This window comes from Scleropages formosus, chromosome 22 (genome assembly GCF_900964775.1).
Source record: "Scleropages formosus chromosome 22, fSclFor1.1, whole genome shotgun sequence".
Taxonomy (NCBI): domain Eukaryota; kingdom Metazoa; phylum Chordata; class Actinopteri; order Osteoglossiformes; family Osteoglossidae; genus Scleropages; species Scleropages formosus.
Window position 1 is genome coordinate 15982911 of NC_041827.1, and position 23078 is coordinate 16005988.

Below are 23078 nucleotides of genomic sequence, written 5' to 3' on the forward strand. Positions count from 1 at the left end.
CGAGAGGAGAACAAGTAGAATTAGATGTGCGAGACAGTCAGTTCTTCGCGCTAACTGGTTCATCTTTTGCCTCCGAGTATTTTTATTTTTTTGCTGAGCTTTTACCCAGTTTTGCTATGCTTCACCAACAAACTTTAACGTGCTCTTTTCGAGTCCGAGCAGCGCGCGCAGTGTTGGCGGCACCACCTCGTGCCCCCAGTGTCTCCCGTCCGCGAGGAGGGCCTGCTGGGGTCTTAAAAGACCCGCCGAACATACAGTCCTTCTCACGTGAAATTTAGCATGTGCCTGTTCCTCTGAAACTATACAGTATATAAATATTTGAAAGTGTTACGTAACCTGTTTCAATAGTTAATATTTTCATTTCCTGTATCCATTTCAAACACATTCATAGATGCTACACATATTTTGAGTGTTTTATTAAAATATTTACACGTATATACAGCCACACACACTAAATACATCAGGCTTTAGGAACAGGGGTCAACTGTGCCCAGCAGGTTTCAACTGGTTTTTACTTCCCATATTCAGTGACAACTTTTAAAACATCAGTATTCTCAAATCATATTCATTAACAAGGGAAGACAGTTAAGTTCCTAATAGGACCATTGTATTGTTTCAACCAATATATGCTGTAGTCTAAAGATGGCGAAATCCTCATGGTCCCCCCCCCCACATTAACCCTAAAAATGTATTGTTTTACTGTACCACATAAAAAGCAACATTGTTGAAGGGTACAAAAGTATTTATGAAACCAGATTTTTCCCCACATAAAATACAATCAGATATATCAACATATGGATTTCATATACTGCAATGCAGTTAAGAATGAATCATCTATTCTTTCCAGAGTTTATTAATGGGGATAATGTAGGACACATACTATATTATGCCTTAGACACAAACATACAGAAGTTTATCAGCAAAAATCATACATTTCTCACATGGTAAATGATATCACTTCAGTTCATAGCGTGTTCCAAAAAGTTAATCTACATGATAGTTTATAGATAATGCAGAACAGTATGTTCAGTTTTTTAAAATTTAACACACACATGTATATAACATTCATACAGTAAAAATACTGTAATACAGTGACAAGTAATGATTAAGCCATTTTCTGGGGACATGAGACAAGGAGGCCGGACAGGTTCCAATTGTTTAGATTTGCAGTTGCTCCATTTTCTGCAAGCCCGTCCTTCACCGGGGATGAATCGTAAAGCAGTGGCGCAGGTTTCCTTCCATCTTCAGCCACTAATACTTATTCAATTAGAACTCGAGTGACCTAGAGCCAGTTCCAGGAAGCACAGTGCTTAAGGGCAGGCACACCCTGCACAGAACCCCCACTTTTCTCTCTCTCTCTTTCCACACGCTCCCTTACAAAAAAAAAAAAAAAAAAAAAAAAAAAAAACACACAACAACATCTGTGGCACCCATTCACCTGCAAATCCCGTTTTTCCCCTAATATGGCAGGAAACCGGAGCATTGTACCTGAAGAAACACATTAAAACAGGGAGAATATATAAATTGAGAAGGGGAAAAAAAAAAAAAAGTCGAACTGGCAAGGCCCAAAGCACTACTTGCTGAGCCACTACTGCACACAATAAGAGTTAGAAATTACTTTAAAAATACACAGTGACTAATTCAAAAATAATTTTGTATTGAAATTAAGCGAATTCGTCGTACTTACACCAAATCTTCATATAAAACCGGCCACAAGAGGTCAGTAAATTCTTATTTCATGCTTTATTTTCGTTTAATTTACATACATACTAGCCTGAACAGAAAGTAACCTGTCATATATATTCTGATTCTGTATAAATAATTTATAACTTACCAAAAGCACTGCGGGTAAGTACAGGGCCCAAGGGTAAATTAGCAGGTTATGCTCCTTGTACCTTAAGAAACCATACTTTTCACTGAAAAGCTGCTCATTCAGAAAACACACAGGGCAAATTACACAAATCAGTTATACACCTCTTAATACAAAAAAGTCAATATTACAATGTAGCGCTAGGGATTCATACAATTAAAATCTACATTTTACATTTTTAAAATTTCAAATTTATTATGCATCCTATTGAAACCACTTGAAAATCTCTGCCATTAGGAATATCATGTAAAACACTACTTTTATAAATACTGTGTAACATGCAGAAAATATGAATAAACCAAAGAGTGAATCGTTTAGATAAGATACAAATTATATACAATATTGCTTATCGTTAATATACCAATCTATTACACATGTACATGAAAAGATGATTAGATTAAACGACAACTGATGAAAATATCAGTCAGTGGATTTTTTTTGGACAAAAGTCCTTAATCGGTGGATTTGAAACGTTATGCATATTTAGGATCTTTTCCACCAGTTGGCCAAGAGTGCTTAGTAAATGATCACGTTCAAAATATACAATTGTATAGTACCTAGAAGAACTTTTCCATACTGACCAACAAGAAAAGAATATACTGTACTTCAAGCACAACTTCACTTTATATTTTACGTTTGACGTGTCCTCCGAATCTACCTACAGTACTTGGCTGGGTCTCAATGCAACCTGTGGGAAGTTTCCCGCTGCGTGTCTCCGTCCGCTGGACGGCTCTCACCCCCCCAATGGCCATCTCAATGTTTACATGGAAGCGGACTGGCATGTGCTTCAGGGACTGCCCACCCCCGCCAGTCCCACTTGGCAGTCACCACCCAGTCACCACCCAGCCCCCATGGCCCCCACGGCCCCCTTTCCCTGAGTGACCCCGGCGTGGCCCACCCCTTCCCCTCCCCTAGCGATCATACTGCCCCTCTCTTCCCCAGCTCGCGGGACGACAGGGAGGGGCCAGTGACCGATCAGTGTCTCAGTCCCCTCCCCACGGAAATTCACACATTTCCAGCTTCAAATCCATTCACATAGATCTGAGAAAAGGGGGCTTTGTGTTTTAAAGGGTACAGTCAAATTACTGCTATTTTCCTGGTTGAAGAAGGAGGGGGGGGGGGAAGGAGAAGAAAAAAAAAAAAAAAAAACTTGCCACAGAAACTACTTTAAGAGCTCACTACTTGTACAATGAGCCATCTAACTTCTCTTTGCAATTAAAGCCCACCTCATAAATTAAAGTCGTTTTGTAACTAGATTTATTTATTTTTTTTGTTTTTTTTTTTTCTTTTAAACACACATTTCTCAATATTTCTAAATCGAAATCTTGGCTGTCACCGTGTCACAGGTTCCGGTAACTGCGTGAAATCACGAGCATCATTAATGTAAAACGCGCGGAAAAGAAACATATATTGTATATCCATGACTTACATTTTGCAATTTCTTATATCGGTACATGTTCCTGTATCATATTTCATCGCAATCGCAAACTACGGAAGAGCCGCACTTTATTCACGTTGTTCAGTTTTAAATTACAATACAGAAATGAGTGTATAATGCATAAAATATGGACAAAGGTTCTGCAATTCAATGCGACACTTCGAAAAACTGTGCTTTTTGCATTGTTCTGTTCGATTAAATTGCATTCACAGACATTTGTCAATGGCGCCTTTTCCGCCAAAAAATTAATTATCCCCTCTTGTCGACGTCACGTCAGTCATGCCTCTAGCGGGACAACCTACTCAAAGCTGACCCCACCCAATTTCCCACCCATAGTCGAATTTCCATTGGTTACTTCCACCCCTTCGACGGCTATGTAGATTTTTTACTGGGCCGTACCTTACGTCGCTCACGCCCAACATTCCTTTCCCCTACGGTAAGTAGAGCGGATAAGGGCGCAGGACCCGCCTACTACAGAATTGTATTGGGCCACAGTATGAGTGCGCCGGCTCCGATTGGAAGATTTCAGTTACTGCTCGATCCCCCTTCGCCGTGACGAGGTCAAGATTGGTTGCGTTGTTTCTAAGTTGATGTCAGCCCAAACGAAGCCCGAGAAACTCCTCCCGTCTTAAAATTATGAGTGGTAAGTGAACTTCTTTAAAAAGTAGATTATATCGGGCAAAGCACTAAAAACAACCAAAAATAAAACTCGATGCCTTAAAGTCTCTGAGAATAAAAGTCACATCGGTATCTACTTCGGCAGAAAAAAAAAACAACGTGTTTCACACTGAGCGCTGAACTTGCTAAGAAGTTAGCTTCCAAGTTGTAGCTAGCGAGGCAGCTCGGCTAGCTATGGTTAAACGTCGTTATCGGTATCTTGTGATACGGAACTCGCTGTCTTACGTGTTTCGGAGCGAAGACATCAGGCTAACTACTTACTTCTTAACATCGCTGGCGAAACTTGACGAACGAAGATGTTGTTGCTTAACTTTCAAATTAGAACTGTCCCCCTGAGGTAGTTAACTTCGCTTCGACGTGTTAGACAACTTTAACTTAAGAACCCAGTTAGCTTTAGCTCGGTTCCTCAGTCGCGATCTGTGTGTTTTCTCCTCCGACTTTAACTGATAATTTACTGAAGCCGTGCTGATCTTACTCCACAAAACTCGAACTTGTCTTGAGGCGAGTTAAACGAAGCGAGGGTTCACTTCGTCTGTTTTCCGTGTCCGTAGAAGCAAGCACAGAAGTAGCTGGTGGAACTTACCACGGTAACTAGTGATAGTGTAGTGTGTGTGTTTTTTCTCACGCAGACCAGCAGCAGGATGAAATGGCCGCGTTGGTGGAAGGCGGTGGAGGGTTTCTTCAAAAGCGAAACTCGAACACGGGACAGGTGAGTCGCTCCTTCCCCGTGTTTTTATTCCCCACGGAACTTTTACTGAGACGGGCGAACACCGCCATTCGTTTTTTTTTAATAAATAAAAAAAAAATTATAATAATTTTATCGTCGAGAAACGATCGTTCGGAGCCGCACGACGACGGACTGGCTTTATTGTCGACTCCCCCTGAGCACATGTTTTATTTTTGTGGGGGGGGGTTTTTTTATGCTGTGGGGCGCGTTCATGAGGAGGTACTTGGGGCAGCCGGGGTGGTTCTGTCAGAAGCCCCGCTCCTGGGAAGCCGTCCGCACGGCCCTCTTTGGCCGCCCTGCGAGGGGCCGGCTTCCGCCGAGCGCCGTGTGTGTTTATAGGGCAGAGTGGAATATGGGAGGGGAGGGGAGGGGAGGGGAGGGGGTGCGTGGCCAGCCTTTGCAGATAAAAAAAAAAAAAGAGCGGTTTAATCCCACCCATATGCGCGCGCCCTCCCGCCCGCTCGCCCGCCTCCCTCCGAAAGCCGCGTGCTGCGTTCCGCAGGATAGGCAGCAGCACCAGTGACTCTCATAACGTTAACATTAAAATTATTACACCTTGCATATTCAGGGAGACATCTTAGAATTGTAGAATGAAGCCCTTTCCACCTTGCGGCTACTCTTGTAATTAGTTTTTGCGTGTTGACCAGCACTTTGTTTCTTTGGCTCTTCAGTCTATTTTAATTTACTTCGATATTTTTTCGAACGCGCATAATTTAAAAAAAAAAAAAAAATTAGCTTGCCTAATTTTAGGTGGTTTGGAGCGGTTAAATTTTAGATGCGAAGCTTCGCTTTCAATAAGAAGTGAAGCAGTTTTGGAGACTTGCGCTAAACAATGCAGCCGTCGACTAGAGGTAAACTAGAATTTGAGCTCTTCTGGAACATGAACGGTAATTCTTCACAAATACTGAAAGGTTCTTTTTGTTGCTTGCAGGACTCTCAGCAGCCGTCTCCTTTAGCTTTGCTCGCAGCAACCTGTAGTCGGATTGACACTCCCGGCGAAGGTGAAGGGACATCTGATCAGCAGCAGCAAAATCAGCTTCTAGACATTAACCAGGCCCAGCTCACTCAGACAGCTAACGGCTGGCAAATAATCCCGGTCAGCGTTCAGTCGTCTTCCAGTTCCAACACTGTGACCACCATGGCATCCGGACAGGCTGCAGTGCCTGGTGATGCAGGGAAGAACAGGCAGGCCGTTTCCACTGCGTCAGGGGGCCAGCAAGGGCAGCAGCAGTTTGTGGTGGCTTCTGCTCCGACTCTGCCGGGCCAGCAGGTTCTCACCACGTTGTCTGGGGTGGTGCCCAACATTCAGTACCAGGTTATCCCACAATTCCAGACAGTAGAGGGACAGCAGCTGCAGTTTACCCAGCAGGACAGTTCAGCAACAGCAGCAGCAGGGCAGTTCCAACTGGTGTCTTCACCAGGGGGAGGGCAGCAGCTAATTGCCACCACCAGCAGGGCTGCAGGAGCTGGAAACATCTTAGCTATGCCTGGTCTTATCCAGCAAGCAATTCCCCTACAGAACCTGGGATTGGGCAACATACAGAACCAGGCCCAGTTCCTTGCCAATATGCCTGTTTCAATTAATGGGAATATCACTCTGTTACCTGTGGCGACAGGAACAACTGGTGGAGGTGGTGGGGATGCAGCAGGAGTTGGATCTGGTTCCTCCCAGCAGCTTTTGCAGCAACCAGCATCTTCTGCTGGTGGTACAGGTTTCTACACCAACACCATCACTACCACCACCACTTCTCAAGCAGCTACCTCTTATGGAGGTGGAACACAGGCTCAGAGCAGCAGTGGAGTTGGGGGAAATGGATTCCAGAGTTCTGGAGGTGGAGCCTCAGGCCAGTCAGATAATAGAGATGGCCAGAATCAGCAGCCACAACAAATTGTCATCCAGCCTCAACAACTCCTCCAAAGTGGCCATTCCTTGCAGACCATTCAGACAGGTGCTATTTCCACTGGTGGCCAAGTTATTGCAGCGCAGACTCTGTCTCAGGATGCCCTGCAAAACCTGCAAATCCAAGCCATTCCTAACACCAGCCCCATTCTCGTGCGTACCCTGGGCCCCAATGGTCAAGTCAGCTGGCAAACACTGCAGCTGCAAAGCCCAGCTGGGGCTCAGATTACTCTAGCTCCTGTGCAGTCGTTGCAGCCACTTCCGCAGTTGGCCCAAGCGCAGGCAGGTAGTGCAGGAGGAGTATCAGTAAATCCTGTGCAGCTGCCTGGCCTACAGACCATCAATCTAAACACACTGGGGAATACAGGACTGCAGATGCACCAGTTGCAAGGAGTCCCCATCGCCATTGCCAACACCGCTGGTAAGTAAGGGGGAGGAATTGGGTGGTTTCATATCTTAGTTTAGAAAGAATTATGATAGCACCGGTGACTTGTCACATCTTTTAAAGTATACAAGTATACCCAGACCCTGGTATCCAAATATGATATATTCCTGAAAAATCCTGATAATGAACACACTGATCCCATTGCTTTTTTAATGGGGGACCATGCTGACACAACCAGGTTCACTAAAAAATGACCCCAAACATACACTACCATTCGGTTCTTCACACAGTTTAGGAACGTGTGATCCTAATTCTCATTGAACAAGCAACAATTTGATTAAGACAGCTGTGAGAAGCAAAGCAGTATTTTGTTATGCAATAGCCTATTGTGAGAACAGTAATTGTAGAGTGTGTGATTGTGGTGTTAAATCATAAAAGGAAAGTTGGGAAATAAACCAATAAAGGAAACACTACAGGAAGAAAGCTTTAAGGCTAGTGTGCTTCTTTTATCAAAAATATAAGCACATGTAGTAGTTCTATGACTATAAGTGCTTTTTTACTTTTAAATTTCTGTCAGCATGTTCATTGTCAGAAATTGGATCTGTAATTGTATTAGATCAGATATTTTAACATGTTTTCTAAGCATGTTTTCTTCAGCCACTTCTGATTCAGCACTCTCAACATTATACCCAGATTCTGTGCTATGCTTATTCATTTCAGCTTTGTGCAACTTTTTTCAAGTGTTTTCCCTGCCTTTTCATTTTCCTTCACTGCTTTGGGACCAGTGATGCAACCCAAAAGGCAAAATAAACCAATTTTTTTATACAAACACAAAAACCACAAAAGTGTAGCAAACAGCACCTGACAACACTGAAGAAAGTTAGTGACACAAGGAAAAAAGCATCCGTTCCCCTCATCCTCAGTGTTTTTTGCAAGTGGCAGCTGTTCAGATATGTGGTCTATATAGGGTTCTGATCCTTTACCAACAGAAAACTTTTGATAACCACTATCTTTCACTGTGCCAGATATTAGGATGTTAGGTGGAAATTCTTTGTGTCCAGGTGAATGATAAAGGGGTCTGGTTGTATAATTATCTTAAAAGAAACTGAGTGGGAATGACAGAAACTACAGTGAATACAATTACCACTTGAACTTGTAATTATCTATTCTCTCTTATATTCTATGGTATTTTGAATTGCACTATGTTATTGGATTGTCCTGTCTTTGCACTATTTTGTTTGTTGTTTTTTTTTTTTTTTACAACCCCCCACCCCCAATATATGATACTGTAGGAAGAGAGAGAATTGTGGAAGAATTTCACTGTAATTGTCACTGTAAAGTAACAAAACATGAAACTTGAATGCGTAATTAAAGCTCCAAGTTGTGAAAGAACTGTTTTACCGTGTAACGCTTGCTTGATGGTAACTTCAAATATGTGGAAGAGTTCAATTTAAGGTCAGTTAGCATAGTTGTCCTTTTACATTGCCCTCAGTCTCTGACTCTTTCGTGCTGTCTCATGGGTATTGTTTATGAGAAAAGTAGTTGAGGAATACAGTTTGAATTTTTTGTCAGTAGATAGTATTTCCAGAAGTTTTAAACTGTAGTGTGCTCAATCAGTAACATATGCAATAATGTATGTTGGAATCTTTGGTTTTGGAACATAGTACAGGAAGTTGTTTACAAAGTAAATAACCTGCAGCTGTAGAAATAAAAGTAGGCTGTGATACGTTTTGCATTATGTTGCCTGTTGGCTGATTTTAGCATGTTTAGTATTTTTTTTGCCACTTTTTTTTTTTAAATTTCATTTCTTACCTTTATCAGTTTCTCTCTGATCAGCATTTGTTGACTGAGAGTGACTTGTATTTGACTGTTAATCTAACAGTTGCTGATATATGCAGGAGGTGTATGTAAAATGGTCATTAAAATGGGAGGCAAATGCACAGTGAAAAGGATTGGCCGGCTTCCTGTTTGGTCTTTCTGCTTACCACACTGGTTTGGTTGGTTTTGCACAGAGGCAGTGGGTGTGTAGCTTAGTGTGCTGATGTGTGACCTTGCACACTTATAGCAATGTAACTGCATGCGAATCATGTTTGACAGTGAATATTATATAGTGGAGGGGTGTAACTGGACACCACCTACGTTGGTAAGCTGTGGATGGGCTTATCAAGAGCAAGACTAATTTTCTACAGTAGAAAACAGAAAGCAATAATACTGAAGTTGCTTTATCATGTAGTCATGTCCTTAAATTTCCTGTATAAAACAGAAAGAAAAAGATAACATCCTTGGGCAAAACAGGAATGCATAACTGCAGAGCTGATGTGCTTAATGTGTCTGCTGCACTCCAGGGGAGGGCAGGTCACGAATTTCCTTCCCCCTCTGTCCTTGCACATTGACTCTTCCTGTTTTCTGAAAGTTAATGGTTCAACGAGAAGCTAAGGAAACGTAGACGAGGGCCAGAAGCACATGTGTGTGAAAGATGTCTAATCTTACTTGTAGATGTGAGAAATTTAAGCATCCAAAATGTTTTTTGTTTTTGTTTTTTTTGTGTTTCCTTGGGGAACCTGATTTCTTTATTGTTTGCATTTTGTGTTTCCTAATAGTTTAATAGCTTTTTTTGTAAATGTCACATAGTGTCTGATTTGAAAACGGTTGTAGCAGGATGCATTTGCATGATCTTGTGGTCCAAGCTTACCATGACTTCAAAGTGGCTTGACTCTTTCATGAACGCTTGTATTCCTGGAGGTCTATGGTTGCTAGTAGTAATTTGTTGTGTATGCAGTTTAACTTCTTTGCAGCATATTGTGACTGGGCAGGGTATGACTCTGAAGACTACAGCTTCTCTCTGTTTTTTGGAATAAGTGGGTGACAATGCTGTGAACAGCTGTTACTAATGTATAATCTGAAAAGACTAAATTGCACAAATTGTAAGAAATTAGCAAGGGTTTTGACTCTGAGAAATCTGTATGTACTTGTATTCATTGGATGGCAGTGTGTTCTCTTACTGGTTGTTGTATTTAGCCATTTAAATGATTTATCTTTTTTATTTATTGTAACAAATAATAAGCATCCCAAATGATACTGCTGACTGATGATACCTTGATTCAAAGTCTACAAATCTTTACGTTTTCCAGCACTTTATAGTAACTTGCTGACCTTTCTAAATCATGTGATCCTTTGGTCCTGTCCTTCGCATCTGGAGGATGGGTTCAGGGATTGTGAGGCCAAATCATGTGGCCTGTTAAGTGTTGAAGGCCTGTGAGTGTGCATGTGTCACTTCTCAAAAAGGGGCAAAGTAATGCTTCAAGTCTCCAAAATGTATTGGTTGTTTTGAATCAGATTATGGTGGTTAAGATAACTTTAGTCAAAATGATATGGGTACGTTATATCGACTATAAAGGGGGGCGCGGTGGCACAGTGGGTTTGACCGGGTCCTGCTCTCCAGTAGGTCTGGGGTTCGAGTCCTGCTTGGGGTGCCTTGCGACGGACTGGCGTCCCATCCTGGGTGTTTCCCCTCCCCCTCCAGCCTTACACCCTGTGCTGCCGGGTTAGGCTCTGGCTCTCCGCAGCCCCCCATGGGACAAGCGGCTTCAGATGATGTGTGTGCGATGTATATCGACTATGAGTGAGGGGTGGTATTTTTTCCTACTATTCTCTTTTGTTTAACTGGACCCTCTGTCCATCAGGAGAGCCAGGGATACAAACTGTCGGAGTGGGTGGAGACAGTCTGGATGACAACACAGCATTGGATGAGGGTGGGGAGACCAGCCCGCAGCCGCCCACCCGACGCACACGAAGGGAGGCCTGCACTTGTCCTTTCTGCAAGGATGGAGATGGACGGTATGTATTTGTATTTATGCAGGTGTTTGTATACATATCTGCTAGAAAGACTGACACATAAAAACCTTATTAATCCCAAAAGAAAATGGACTGGTATAATATGTTGTATACCTTTTGCTGTCAGAAATGTGATGTCAGCAGCAGTTACTTATTTGTGAAATTTAGTTGTGCATTATTATTTTGCTTTTCAAATAACTTGTATATGTTCTGGGACAATTAATTGCTTGAATTCTTTGATTTCAAAACTAGAAAAAATAATCTGTTTATTATGGCATTGTCACTGGTTTTGCTTTACTGCAGTAGTGATCCTGGCAAAAAAAAGCAGCACATATGCCACATCCCTGGTTGTGGCAAGGTGTACGGCAAGACATCACACCTGAGGGCTCACCTGCGCTGGCACACCGGGGAGCGGCCCTTCGTCTGCTCCTGGTCCTTCTGTGGGAAGCGTTTCACACGCTCTGACGAATTGCAGAGACATAAGAGGACCCATACAGGTCAGCAGGATGTTGGGGAGGTTGACATGCCATTTAGAGCAAGTACGCATACAATAATGCTGAGTTCTCAGGCTTATTAATTAAGACCTTAAATAGAAAAAAAATTACATATCCAGCAACTTGCAAAGAGCAGGCCTCCTGTTCAACTTAGTTCTTTTCTCATTTGCTAGGAGAGAAGAAGTTCTCCTGCACAGAGTGTCCTAAGCGTTTTATGCGGAGCGATCATCTGTCCAAGCACATAAAGACCCACCTGAACAAGAAGGGAGCTGCTACCAATGCATCCACTGACACCACTGCATCAGCCCCTGTTGGTGTTGATAGTGGGGCTGCAGGGGGTGTACCCTCGGACCAGCATGGCCTCGTCACCATGGAAACACTGTCGCCCGAGAGCATTTCGCGATTAGCCAGGAGTGGTGTCAACGTCATGCAAGTGGCAGACCTCCACCCCATCAACATCAACAGCAACGGCTACTGAGTCAGAGGGCAGAGGGGGGTGAGAAAACATATAAGGGTTAAAAAAGGACTTTGGACTGGGGGTTTGCATCAGTATGGGCAAGAGTGGGGGATTGTGGAGAGAACCTGGTGAGCTCAGCTTCACTTTGAGCGGTCTTGCGCCACAGGGCTGACAGAATTACAGTGGGCTGAAGGAAGGATTCAAGATTCCAAAAGTGGACAGATACTTTCCTTCCCCCCTTCTGAGTCACAAAAGACCCACAAGTGGTATGGAGGCTGTTGGAGGTCGTGTTTGAAAACCACCCTCCCGGGTCCCCTCTGTCCGCTGTGCACACTACACTTTCTCATGCCTACACTGCCTTTGAGGCTGGCAGCTCCCTTTCCCTCTCAGGTCACCTCTGCCCTATTGGACAGGGCACACTCCAGTGTAGTGTTTTGTTCCGTCTCTGTGCTGCTGGGCCTAATATCTCCGGGACCCGTTCCGTCAGATCGGTGGATGTGGAGCCAGTTCGGGTCATAAGTGACAACGATCCCAGGAGCACTAAATGTTTTTTTGAGTGGAAGGACACTGAATTTTTGGCAGTTGTTTCGTTTCCCTTTTTATGGTTGATGCTATAGGTACACATTTAAGCCATCATGCTTTGATAAACTTGTCATAGCAAAAATATTTTTGTTTTTGGATAGCTTGCTTTTTGTATATAATATATATTTTTTTCTAGATTTCAAAATCTACAATAACTCACCATAGGAATGATCAACTTATATGGTTGCCAGAGATTGCCTTCTGTTGTGTGCCTCATACAAGAACAATCTTAAATCTGTTATCTTTGTTTTTTTTTTTTTTTTTTTTTTTAATATAAATAGATTTTGTGTGACCAAGTTTATATCAGGACAAGGATAGATTTGTCTAAGGCAATGTAAGTGTCTAATGCAGTCCAGTTTGGTTCTGTGCACAGTTCTGTATACCACTGATGTGACAGCAATGGATACAAATTTTGGACTTGTAACCACTTGTTTGTAAAGGTTCAGATCCCAGACAGGCAATTTCAGTTGTACCTTTGAAGAGATATTGCCCCTATTATTCTTCGGTTAAATGTCAGTCTGCATTAAATGGGAAAAATTGAGAATTGTAAGCTGTGTACATTACTCCATCCGCAGATATGTAGTACATAAATTATTAATGTCGAATGTCTGAGGGGGGAAAGTTTAGCCCCTCTATTTGGACTTCCCTCTAAAGTGTGTTGAATTCATTTTGAGTAAAGCTGTGGGGTTCCTTATTTGACATGTTAAATATTTTTAATGTTAAAATTACCACAGTAGCAGTACTACGGTGTAAAATTTAAGCTCAAACCAAAGGTCTTGTCTCCAGTTGTAAGGTCAGTTGTTGGCACTGAAAGTGAATACCTAATCCATGATTAGTACTGATAACAAAACAACAAAGGTAAAATTGTGTCATATTCTTAGAATCTAATGAATTGTCTGAAGTGTGACAACAGTATGGGGCCTGGCTTTAGTTGTTTCCCACCTTCTGGGGTACTGCAACCAGTTGCTTTCTTTGTATTAAGTTTTCTCAGAAGAATTATATAATGTGCTGTAGAATTTTGTTACAAATGGAAAATTGGATTAAGAGCTGTGCCATATTTTAGATTACCTATCTGATTAAAAAGATCTAACTTGTGGTAAGCTAACTTTTTTAACATGATATATCTTTTAATACTCTGTTTTATTTGAGTCTCAGAAAAGTATGCATGAGGTGGGCTACAGATTGCAAGACAGAAGGATACTGATAAACCTTTAGATTCCAAAGGTTCATCAGTGCTTTGCAGTTTTCATTTAAATTATGTAACTGTACATTGAAAAATCTCAAGTGATTATTATTGGAAGGGCACAGTATGTTGGTGTAAACTCTTTGAGTTAATTTTCTTTCCAGAAAACTTCATTTGGGGCCCTTAAACATGAATTTATATAATTTTTCTCTTTTTATATATGAGGGGTTGGTCTATTTGTGAATACTATAACTACACAGGTGGCAACTGTAAGTTAAATCATGCATACAAAGTGTGATTTTTTTTGTCACTGTTGCTATGTAATTGTCTAAATATAATTGGTTACAGTTTCCATGATTTTGCATTTGTGGACTTGTGTTCAGCAGTCTGTCACAGGCAGGTCAGTGGCCTTCAAAATATTAGTGACAAAATACTTTTGTATTGGTACAGTAAGTCAAGGGTGTCAAATTCTAGAAGCAGGTGTCTTTCCTAATCTAAACCTTCTCTAAATTGGTTTAATGGTCTTTTATACCCCTAAATTCTCAAAAATACATGATTAATATGTATCACCTACTCAGTGAAATAAGACCGCATATGTATTTAATAAGCCAAGGGTGGAAAGGATGATTCTAATAGTGGGAGGCTGTTGCCCTTCAGGCCAGTACCCCTGCAGCCTGTCCCTCCCACAGTACTGTAATAGTGCTTGCATTCAAGGTGAGCGCCTCAATTTCTACAATAAAATGAATATAAAGGAAACATCCTGACTCTCCCACAAGCAAGGGAAAGAATTTTGTCCTTCACTTTAGAATTTAACCAGTTGTAATGGTGACTATATAGAAAGGGTGGGTTAACTGAAATGTGACCACTGATATCCTTGCATCTTCTGTATTGAAATTTTGCAGGATATCCACCTAAGTGAGTTTAATAGAATGTGAGAACTCTACTCAGTTCCTGCAGAGTAGCAGACCCCCCTCCCATCACTATGGCAGTGTGACAGCCCCCTAATAGTGGAAATACATAATGTATTAAATGCTAATCACATTGTTTTAATTAACTGATTTCCAAATCAACAGTAATTAGTAACTAATTTCTAATGCTTGAGCTTTAAATTTTAGTGTCACTATTGCTCCTGGCAGTCAGCAAGGGGTATTGCACTCATTTCAAATCTGACCTCAACAGCCTTGTTTTCCCTCTCTTTTTAGATGGATTTTAGGAAGCCCCTGCCAGTGTTCCTTTTATAGTTAATACAGTTCATAAAACTACTGGTAATGCTGCACCATACCCCAAACATTGAGCACGCCTCTGCCCTACTCTTACAGTAGTTCAGCCTCAGAAGTGGATTTCTGCTCCCCTTGCAAGCCCCAGTCACCCTAATCAATATGTAAACTATTAAAGATAGTTTTAAAATATTTGATACCTAGGCACAGTAAGGGTACTATGTCACTTCCCAGCTTTATAAAAGTACAGCAGCTTAAAGATGTTATGGCAATATTAAAATTATACTATTTGGTCTACCACAGGACTTTCATAGAGATATGTATTATAGCCATAGTTTTTGTGCAACATCTTAAAACTCACCTTTGACACAGTGGTAATACAGTTTATAGGAATAGACACTAGTTCCAAAATACCAAAAATCTACAGTGACCATGTGACTTAGAACAAGCACCTCTCCTATGAGCTTGAAAGCAATGTAGAATTTTACATAATTGAGGTGCTATACAGATAAGTTACACAAGTGAGCTGAAATGATGCAAATCTAAGGTTTAAGTGATATTAGGTACACTCTACCTAAGATATAGCCATACAGTCTGAAACCGCTTGTCCCACGTGGGGTCGGGGGGAGCCGGAGCCTAACTTGGCAACATGGGGCGCCAGCCTGTCGCAAAGCACCCCAAGTGGGACTCAAACCCCAGATCCACCGGCGAGCAGGACCCAGTCAAACCCACTCTGCCACTGCACCCCCCCCCCCCCCCCATCAGCCGTATACACATCTTAAAGTATAGAAAGCACGCATTACTACAATTTTTACATACCAAAATCTTTCTACATCAATACTGCTGATAATCATCCATTGGCTGCTTAAATCAAGTAATCACTTCAGCCAGTTTTATCCCCCCCGACTCTTTATTAGTCATAAGTGCTAGATTTAAAAACAAAAGGAACAATTAAGGAGCATCATGCTTGTGTGTCCTCTTCATTTTTCAATTTCTGTCGAAGACTGTAAAGAAGCAACACCGAGTGACCTTATAGTTCAGTTTCTATCCATAAACTAAACATTCCAGCAAGTCACATCATAACTAAAGTTTAGTATGGTTCTCCCATTCCAAATAGGAGCACCCATCATGTGATTGCAAACCTGTTGAGGTAGGAATGGACATCAGAGAAACCATGGTACCGTGCCAGTGGAAACAGAATGCCAGTGGGGCAGCAGCCATCACGCTGTCGGCAGAAACTACAGTTACAGATTCCTCGGCATGGTGGGCACCACCAATCCTGTGGGATGGGGAAGAAGAGAAAAATGATTTATCCAGAAGCTTTGCAGAATGTGAACCTAAATGCTGCCAACACCACCACACTATAAAAGATCATCTAGCCTTTTAACAGATAAAAGCACATTCAGATGTGGATAAGAGCCATTTTAACACAAAGGAAGCGCTTCTGACCGGGTCAAGAAGTGCGGTACGGACATCCTCTCCGTACCGGTTCCTCAAACAAGGGCCACAGAACTGCCCCCGGATCCCATGACAATCCAAATTGCGGCAGCACGTCTTTGTATCTGTAGTTTTCTGCCGGCACTGGTGACATGTGGAACCCTGCAAATGGCATACTATTAAAACAAGCTGGTGCATAAGACATGAGACCGACATACAAAGTGAGGACTCACAGTCATACTGTTGTACACCTTATCCGTTACTCCATCTGCCACCAGATTAAGCTCATCCTCTGTGATGTTCTCAACCGGTCGCACAGTATGAGGCTTACTCTGATTTGGTCGGGGGTTGCCACGAAGGCGGGGCACCCCTCGCACCTGGAAAGTTTGCAAACTATATGAGATGTAGGACATGTTTTAGACAAGTAGTTGTGCAGGAGTTTCAGAAAGTGACTTTCACCATCTTTCGCCAACTGTTAAGACACCTATCCAATAGCCCCTCAGGGAATTAGCTCTCTAAGAACAAATACCAAACACTGCTCAAAAAGTGTCATTTACTGAGTTGACAGCAATATAAAATTAGATTATGGGTATCAGATTTTCATTTCAACCTGCAGCAGTTCCTGTTCGAGGCTCAGCTCCAGCTCTTTTTCCTCGTGGGCCACGGAGGAGCTCTCTGCGAGTCCCGTGGAGCGGGTCCGTCTCCGGGAAGCACGTTCAGGGTTTCGACGAACCTCACAGGCAGCCAGGGAGTTACGAACGGCACGCTGTGCAGAGCATTTTTCAGCAAATTCCCACAACTGAAAGTTATCCATTAGAACTAGAAGACTACAGTAGTTTACAATATTGCAAAGTGTACTGTACTACTAGTTACTCTTCCAGGTCAGGTGAGGGGGGGGAACATGCCAACTGGTCTCGGCCTTACCAATTCCAGGGGTGCTTTCGTAGTACAATATACAAATTAGTCAAGCCAGAATGCCTAAAGATAAGAAATACCATCTCATCTGAGCTTTTAGAGGGCCTGAATCCCCATGACACCTAAATGGAAATATTTAACAGGATTATTAGTGTATGGTAGCTTACACTGCGAGGTACTTTCTGCATTGAAGTTTGGGACGTCTTCAACACCCCAGGCAGTTTGTGCAGGTCTGCCATTAACTGTGCCAGCTGTTAGATGAAGCACATTACAACACTCAGTCATGGATATTTGTCAGACAAGTGGTAATACAGCCACACACAGGCAGTAAAAGAGGGCCAAGTTACAAAGGAGCATAGAACATAACATGAGCAATCGTTTCTCACACTGTTGGGTCTGGGGGGGGGCGGGGATTTATATATTATGTGAGAGAGATGCATTCACAAGGATGGTTAGTCTCCATTTAGTCGGTGTTTTTTCACCATTGCTTTGTTAGCTTTTATGGTCGAGGCTCTCTTCTCCAAGAAAGTTTCCCGCTGCTCATTTTCCGAATCGGAGCTGGATGGCGGAAGCAGGCGGGCGCGAGGCTCCTCTTCCTCTCCCTCCGTCTCACTCGCTCGGCGCGTTTCATCTAGCGGGCGCGTGCGCAGCGCCACCCTGAGGTGGAAGTGACGGGAAGATTTTTGAGTCGAGGTGGCGCGGCTGGAGTCCTCAGATTCACCTTCCGAGCTCTGAGAGAGAAGTTGTTGTTCATTTATTGTCGACAACCACTTGACCAGCGCAGTGTTGCAGCTGTCTCGAAGTCTATCCCGCGAGCACTCGGCGCGAGACAGGGTACACGCTGGCCTGTACGAGAACGCGCGCGCACCCACACAACTAATTTAAATAATATTATTAATCGTGTCTCTGTAGCACACGGCGCCGAAACTATCGGTCCAAATGAACGAGTAGTGATATTATTAATAGTGTTCATATGGGTAACCATCATCCTACCAGAGAGAAGGACCTTTAAAATAAAAGGGAGAAGAGACACAGGTGAGGTGGATCGTAACTAGATGGCGCTGCGACGCACCTGCGCGTCGCTCGTTCCGCAGTCAGAAAAGCCATAAAAAGTTTGTTCGTTTTCCGAACTTTCCGCGAAGATTTCTTCGAGGTCTTTCGCCAGCGACGACAACCCCTGACAAAATAAAGCATTAATAACAGGGGAAAACATGACTTATTATACGGACAGACCAGCCCACGATACACAGAGTAACACTCACTGTGACCGTTACCTTCTTCTCCATGATAGAGTCTGACACACTACCGACACCCTACGAGATTTGTTTTAGCTCAGCTTCCTGAAATTGACAATTACAGCCACACCGTGAGCTTTTTAGTTTTATTAGGTCCACACAGGAGTTTTTAATTTCATAACCGTGAGGCCAATTGGTGTCTACTGCGTCCCGGCACTGGGAATTGACAAAAAAAACTGGGGTTGTATGATTTTTTTTAAAACCTCACATAACTAATTGAACCCAGAATGATCCTTTATCAGAATGTGCAACATTAACTTTACCAGAAGTACAGCTGTATTAGGTTGTGCATTATAATTGGACAGCCTTTTCAAGGATAAATGAACAATATGTTTTTAATGAGGTTAATGAGCATGTAATGTGAATTTTCAAAAGCCCTGTGTGGACTGGATTATTTTTTTGTCATGTTTATGTTGCCTTTAGGCCTGGTGAGAGAGAGAGTGAGTAAGCGAGCGAGCGAGTGAGCGAGCGAGAGAGAGAGAGAGAGACACAGATTGATTCAGTTCCCAGCTCCCAGTACAATTTATATTATTTTTTTAACCATTTACCAAGACTGATATCCACTTGTTTTGTGTGTTTAATTAACAAATAGATTATTTACCATAAGGGAAAAGCGATTTACCACTTAGATTTCTGTCTCTCCTTGGTTTTGGTACTTTTACCACATTTTGTTAGATAGTTGAGGTATTCTCCAGTGTAGAATTTGCAGTTTTATGAAAATGGTAGTATTTTATCAGTGCTTATTTAGAAGGAATAACTTTAATCCTGCATAAAAACAAAACAATGTTTCGTACATTAAGAACTGCTATATATGCTGTAAACATCATCATTTATGTGGTGCTATGCATATCAGCACATCCCTGTATATTAATTGTTCTCTGAAAACCTTCCTCCTCCTTGCACACCATTGACTGGAGATGCCTGTGAAGCTGTCAGTGTAATAGCTTTTATCCCAGGGACTGCTTTTCTTCAGGGGTACGGTGGTGCAGTGGGTTGAACCACAGTCCTGCTCTCCGGTGGGTCTGGGGTTCAAGTCCTGCTTGGGGTGCCTTGTGACGGACTGGTGTCCTGTCCTGGGTGTGTCTCCTCCCCCTCCGGCCTTATGCCCTGTGTTACGGGGTAGGCTCCAGTTCCCCGTGACCCTGTATGGGACAAGTGGTTCTGAAAGTGTGTGTGCTTTTCTTCACTCTGGCGTATATGGAAATAGTGAGAAATGCAAAAGCCATAATTATTACAAAAAAACTTTTTTTTGATTTGCTTACTCCTGCCAGAGAAGTGCCTCTCAAATGCACAACCATAAGTAGTCTGTATCACACACACATTGTCTGAAACCACTTGTCCCAAGCAGGGGTTGCAGTAAACCGGAGCCTAACCCAGTAATACAGGGCACAGGGCTGAAGGGGGAGGGGGGACACACCCTGGACAGGACACCAGTCCATCGCAAGGCACCTCAAGCAGGGCTCGAACCCCAGACCCACTAGAGAGCAGGGCCTGGCCAAACCCACTGCGCTACCGCACACCCCCTAGTCTGTGTCAGTATTCACATTTATGGTTTTGTTTAAAATTTAATGAAAATATGTAACTGAACATTTGCATGGTTCTCATGGACTTTGAAATGTCCTCTTCTCTCCAAACTCTAGGAAACCTGTGCCGCACTACAGTGATGGCCCCTCTCCGACACTGACTGACCACCTACTGCTTATGGCTGAAAGGAGAGCGCAGTGAGAACAATTACCGACACATGTGACAGAAATCCTGCCTTGGTGTCAGTGTGAAGATGCAATATCTATACTCTGAAATCATGTACTTCAATTTATTTTTAAAGCGCGCTCTTCTGACACAGTGACACAGAATGCTGAACAAGAGAATTATAATCATTGGAGACAGCTGGTAGTGTAGTAGTGAGAACTGCTGCTTTTGGACCCAAAGGTTGTAGGTTCAAATTTCACTTCTGGCTGTAGTACTCTTGAGCAAGGTACTTACCCTAAATTGCTTTTTTGCACTGGATTCCTGGCTGATGAGATTCTGGGATGCTTGAAGCATGCCTTCTGATAAGTCTGTGAGCGGTTTAGGTACATGTCTTATTTGGAAAAATGACATGCAGTAATTTTTGTAACTATCTTTACACGTACTAAATTATTATTATTATTATTATTCTTATTATTATTATTATTATTATTATTATTGCAACAACAGCAATGCTGAGTCATAGTGACATACAGAATGTGGTAACAACATGGAATAGCACTGAAGTGTATGTGTAAGCCTAAATCAAAGAAAGCAAATAGCAATGTTTCATAACAGTGATCAACAGCCATTATCTAAGTCAGTTGTGCAAGGTAGTATGAACCCATGAGTTTGGAATTTTTATGTTAAATGTCTGTGTATGAAAATAATTGGTCATATCTGAGATGGGATCCATTATACTGGAGCCAGAACCAAGGACCTCTTTTGTGTGTGGGACCACCAAGTGACCAGAGGTAGAAGAGTGTAATATTTAGGTTGAGCTATAGTAAACAATGAGGTCCTGTATGTATCGGGGAGCAGATCTGTAGATAGGATTGTAGGCCAGAACCAAAGTCTTAAATTTATATATGAGCAGGTACAATATGAGCCAAGAAAGGAGAGACATGGGAACGCTTTGTGAGTCAAACACAACTCATGCAGTGGCATTTTGTATCAGCTAGTTTGATGGAGGAGGTTGGAAAACAAAACACGAGAGAGCTGCAGTAGTCCCAGTGGGGTATCACAATGACCCGGGCCAGAAGCTGTGTAGTTTGCCATGAGGTAAAGGTGGATCCTGTGGATGTTAAACAATGTGTTTAAATTAATTTACTGATGACCGTAGGCTGCATACCAAAATTAAACACATTTAGCCTTTTTTGTTTTAGAAATGCACTCCATATTATTATTATTATTATTATTATTATTTATTTATTTTTTTTTTTTTTTAATATAGAGGCATGTTTCTGGCAGCTGATAACACATGTAGTGCACTGACACTTAGTTTTTTTTTTAATAATGGCTCAGTTCTTTAGCTTTGATGGAATACAATGCTGAATAGACAAAGTACTGCCAAGTCCAGAAGTATACATCTTTTCCTTGAACCATCAAAGAACAAAAGGGTCCTGAGGTACCTGGAATACAGGAGCAAAAACTGTACAAGCAAAATACGGTACATGTAATTACCACCCAGATCTTGAACACTACACCAGACCTGGAGAGATCCTGCAGATGGCAGTGTCCACTTAATCAGCATTATCACAGTCCCCCCTGTCTCTACCACCTTCTCATAGCCTGCATGTTCAGAACTGTGGTCATTTCAAATGATAAAATACAGTTATTGTACAAACAACCCAATGTTAATCTAATCATTGAAAAGGTTACAGTTGTCAGTGTGAATGTAGTAAATTATATAACACACACACACACACACACACACATTGTCAGAACCGCTGGTCCCATACGGGGTCACGGGGAACCGGAGCCTACCCGGTAACACAGGGCGTAAGGCCGGAGGGGGAAGGGGACACACCCAGGACGGGACGCCAGTCCGCCACAAGGCACCCCAAGCGGGACTCGAACCCCAGACCCACTGGAGAGCAGGACTGTGGCCCAACCCACTGCGCCACCGCACCCCCTTCGAAATTATATAACATTCAATATATATTACATAACTTCAATGTAAAGTAATATGGCTATTTGAAGAATATCCTCGGGTTATGATTAAAAATGTCTAGTTGAACCATTAAATGTTTTACAGATTAAACTTTTAGTAAAAGTACAGAAAATTAATGCAGTACCAAATGCAGAGTAGAGTGAAGAAGATGTTTTGGCTGCTATGAAATGAACACCAGTTAATATTTCAAAAAACAGTTAATCTGAGTGCATACTCATAGGTTCATTGCCACATATAAGTATCAGTGTTGTGGGTCGCTGTGCTAAAATCATTAAAACGTGAGGTTTTTAGTTTTCATCACAAGCTAAGCAAACTTCCTAAAGCCCCCAGGAATGGCAGAACTCACATCTGTTTCTTCTTTCTGAATATGTGAAACACATTTCACAGAAGTCAGCTTCTACAATGGATCCTGCCATCCTGATGGTAGTCCTCTGTTTTAACAATTAATTAACTGTTTTTACAAGCTCCCTTCTAAACCTCTATGAGTGTGTGCTTTGGGGGCTGCAGCCCCTTAATTGGAAACTGACTGCAATTTATTCTTTAAAAAGCACTCTTAACTGGTAGTGTAGCTCTGCATGCAGTATGTAACTTTTATTTACACTTCAAACAGGATAACTTTGCATCTGCTAATGTCTGCAGGGTAAACACAAGTCACTTATAAACACTAATTTTCCAAAGTCACTGTGTAACTACCTTTCAGGATTGTGGGTTGCGTGATGGTTAGGACTCTGGCACATCTCTTCTTATTCAACACTTTCCACCTTAGTCTGTAAAAGATGTATGATTCCGTAACACGTGTTGGGAATGAGACGAGATGTGAAACAGGAGGACTTGGTGGAGCAACGGTTTATTTCAGGAGTGCACATGCATCCGGACAACCTTCTCACACACCCACACTTTCCGCCATGTTCTCCCTTCCGCACTCTCTGCTCATGCTTACTCTCACATAACATAACACCTCCTGTTTTTGCACCATTACATCATATA

The 23078-nt window shown here is 42.3% G+C and overlaps 2 protein-coding genes and 1 long non-coding RNA gene across 5 annotated transcripts; 1 reads left to right on the top strand and 2 right to left on the bottom strand.

Moving 5' to 3' along the window:
• Positions 1-435: 435 nt before the first annotated feature.
• LOC108928413 (uncharacterized) lies at positions 436-4624 on the bottom strand. The gene is made up of 3 exons (XR_001965667.2): positions 4570-4624; positions 1439-1895; positions 436-1282 (listed from the first exon to the last, which is right to left on the bottom strand). It is a non-coding gene; the product is annotated as an uncharacterized LOC108928413 (long non-coding RNA).
• Positions 3014-13883, top strand: sp1 (sp1 transcription factor). Its single transcript, XM_018742320.2, has 6 exons — positions 3014-3951; positions 4616-4695; positions 5645-7034; positions 10682-10835; positions 11136-11329; positions 11500-13883. Exons 1-6 carry the CDS (start codon positions 3945-3947, stop codon positions 11802-11804), a joined length of 2130 nt encoding a protein of 709 aa, XP_018597836.1. The 5' UTR covers positions 3014-3944; the 3' UTR covers positions 11805-13883.
• Positions 13884-15653: 1770 nt separating this feature from the next.
• LOC108928387 (cell division cycle-associated protein 7-like) lies at positions 15654-18437 on the bottom strand. Of its 3 annotated transcripts, none has more exons than XM_018742283.2 (9): positions 18392-18437; positions 18190-18294; positions 17600-17848; positions 17285-17368; positions 16813-16968; positions 16436-16579; positions 16252-16364; positions 15908-16044; positions 15654-15769 (listed from the first exon to the last, which is right to left on the bottom strand). In XM_018742283.2, exons 1-9 carry the CDS (start codon positions 18401-18403, stop codon positions 15753-15755), a joined length of 1017 nt encoding a protein of 338 aa, XP_018597799.2. In that variant the 5' UTR covers positions 18404-18437; the 3' UTR covers positions 15654-15752. The 3 variants fall into 3 exon arrangements, with proteins under 3 accessions (XP_018597799.2, XP_018597798.2, XP_018597800.2); XM_018742282.2 differs by having other exon boundaries at positions 16215-16364; XM_018742284.2 differs by having other exon boundaries at positions 16215-16364; positions 17600-17774; positions 18380-18401.
• Between the last annotated feature and the right edge of the window lie 4641 nt (positions 18438-23078).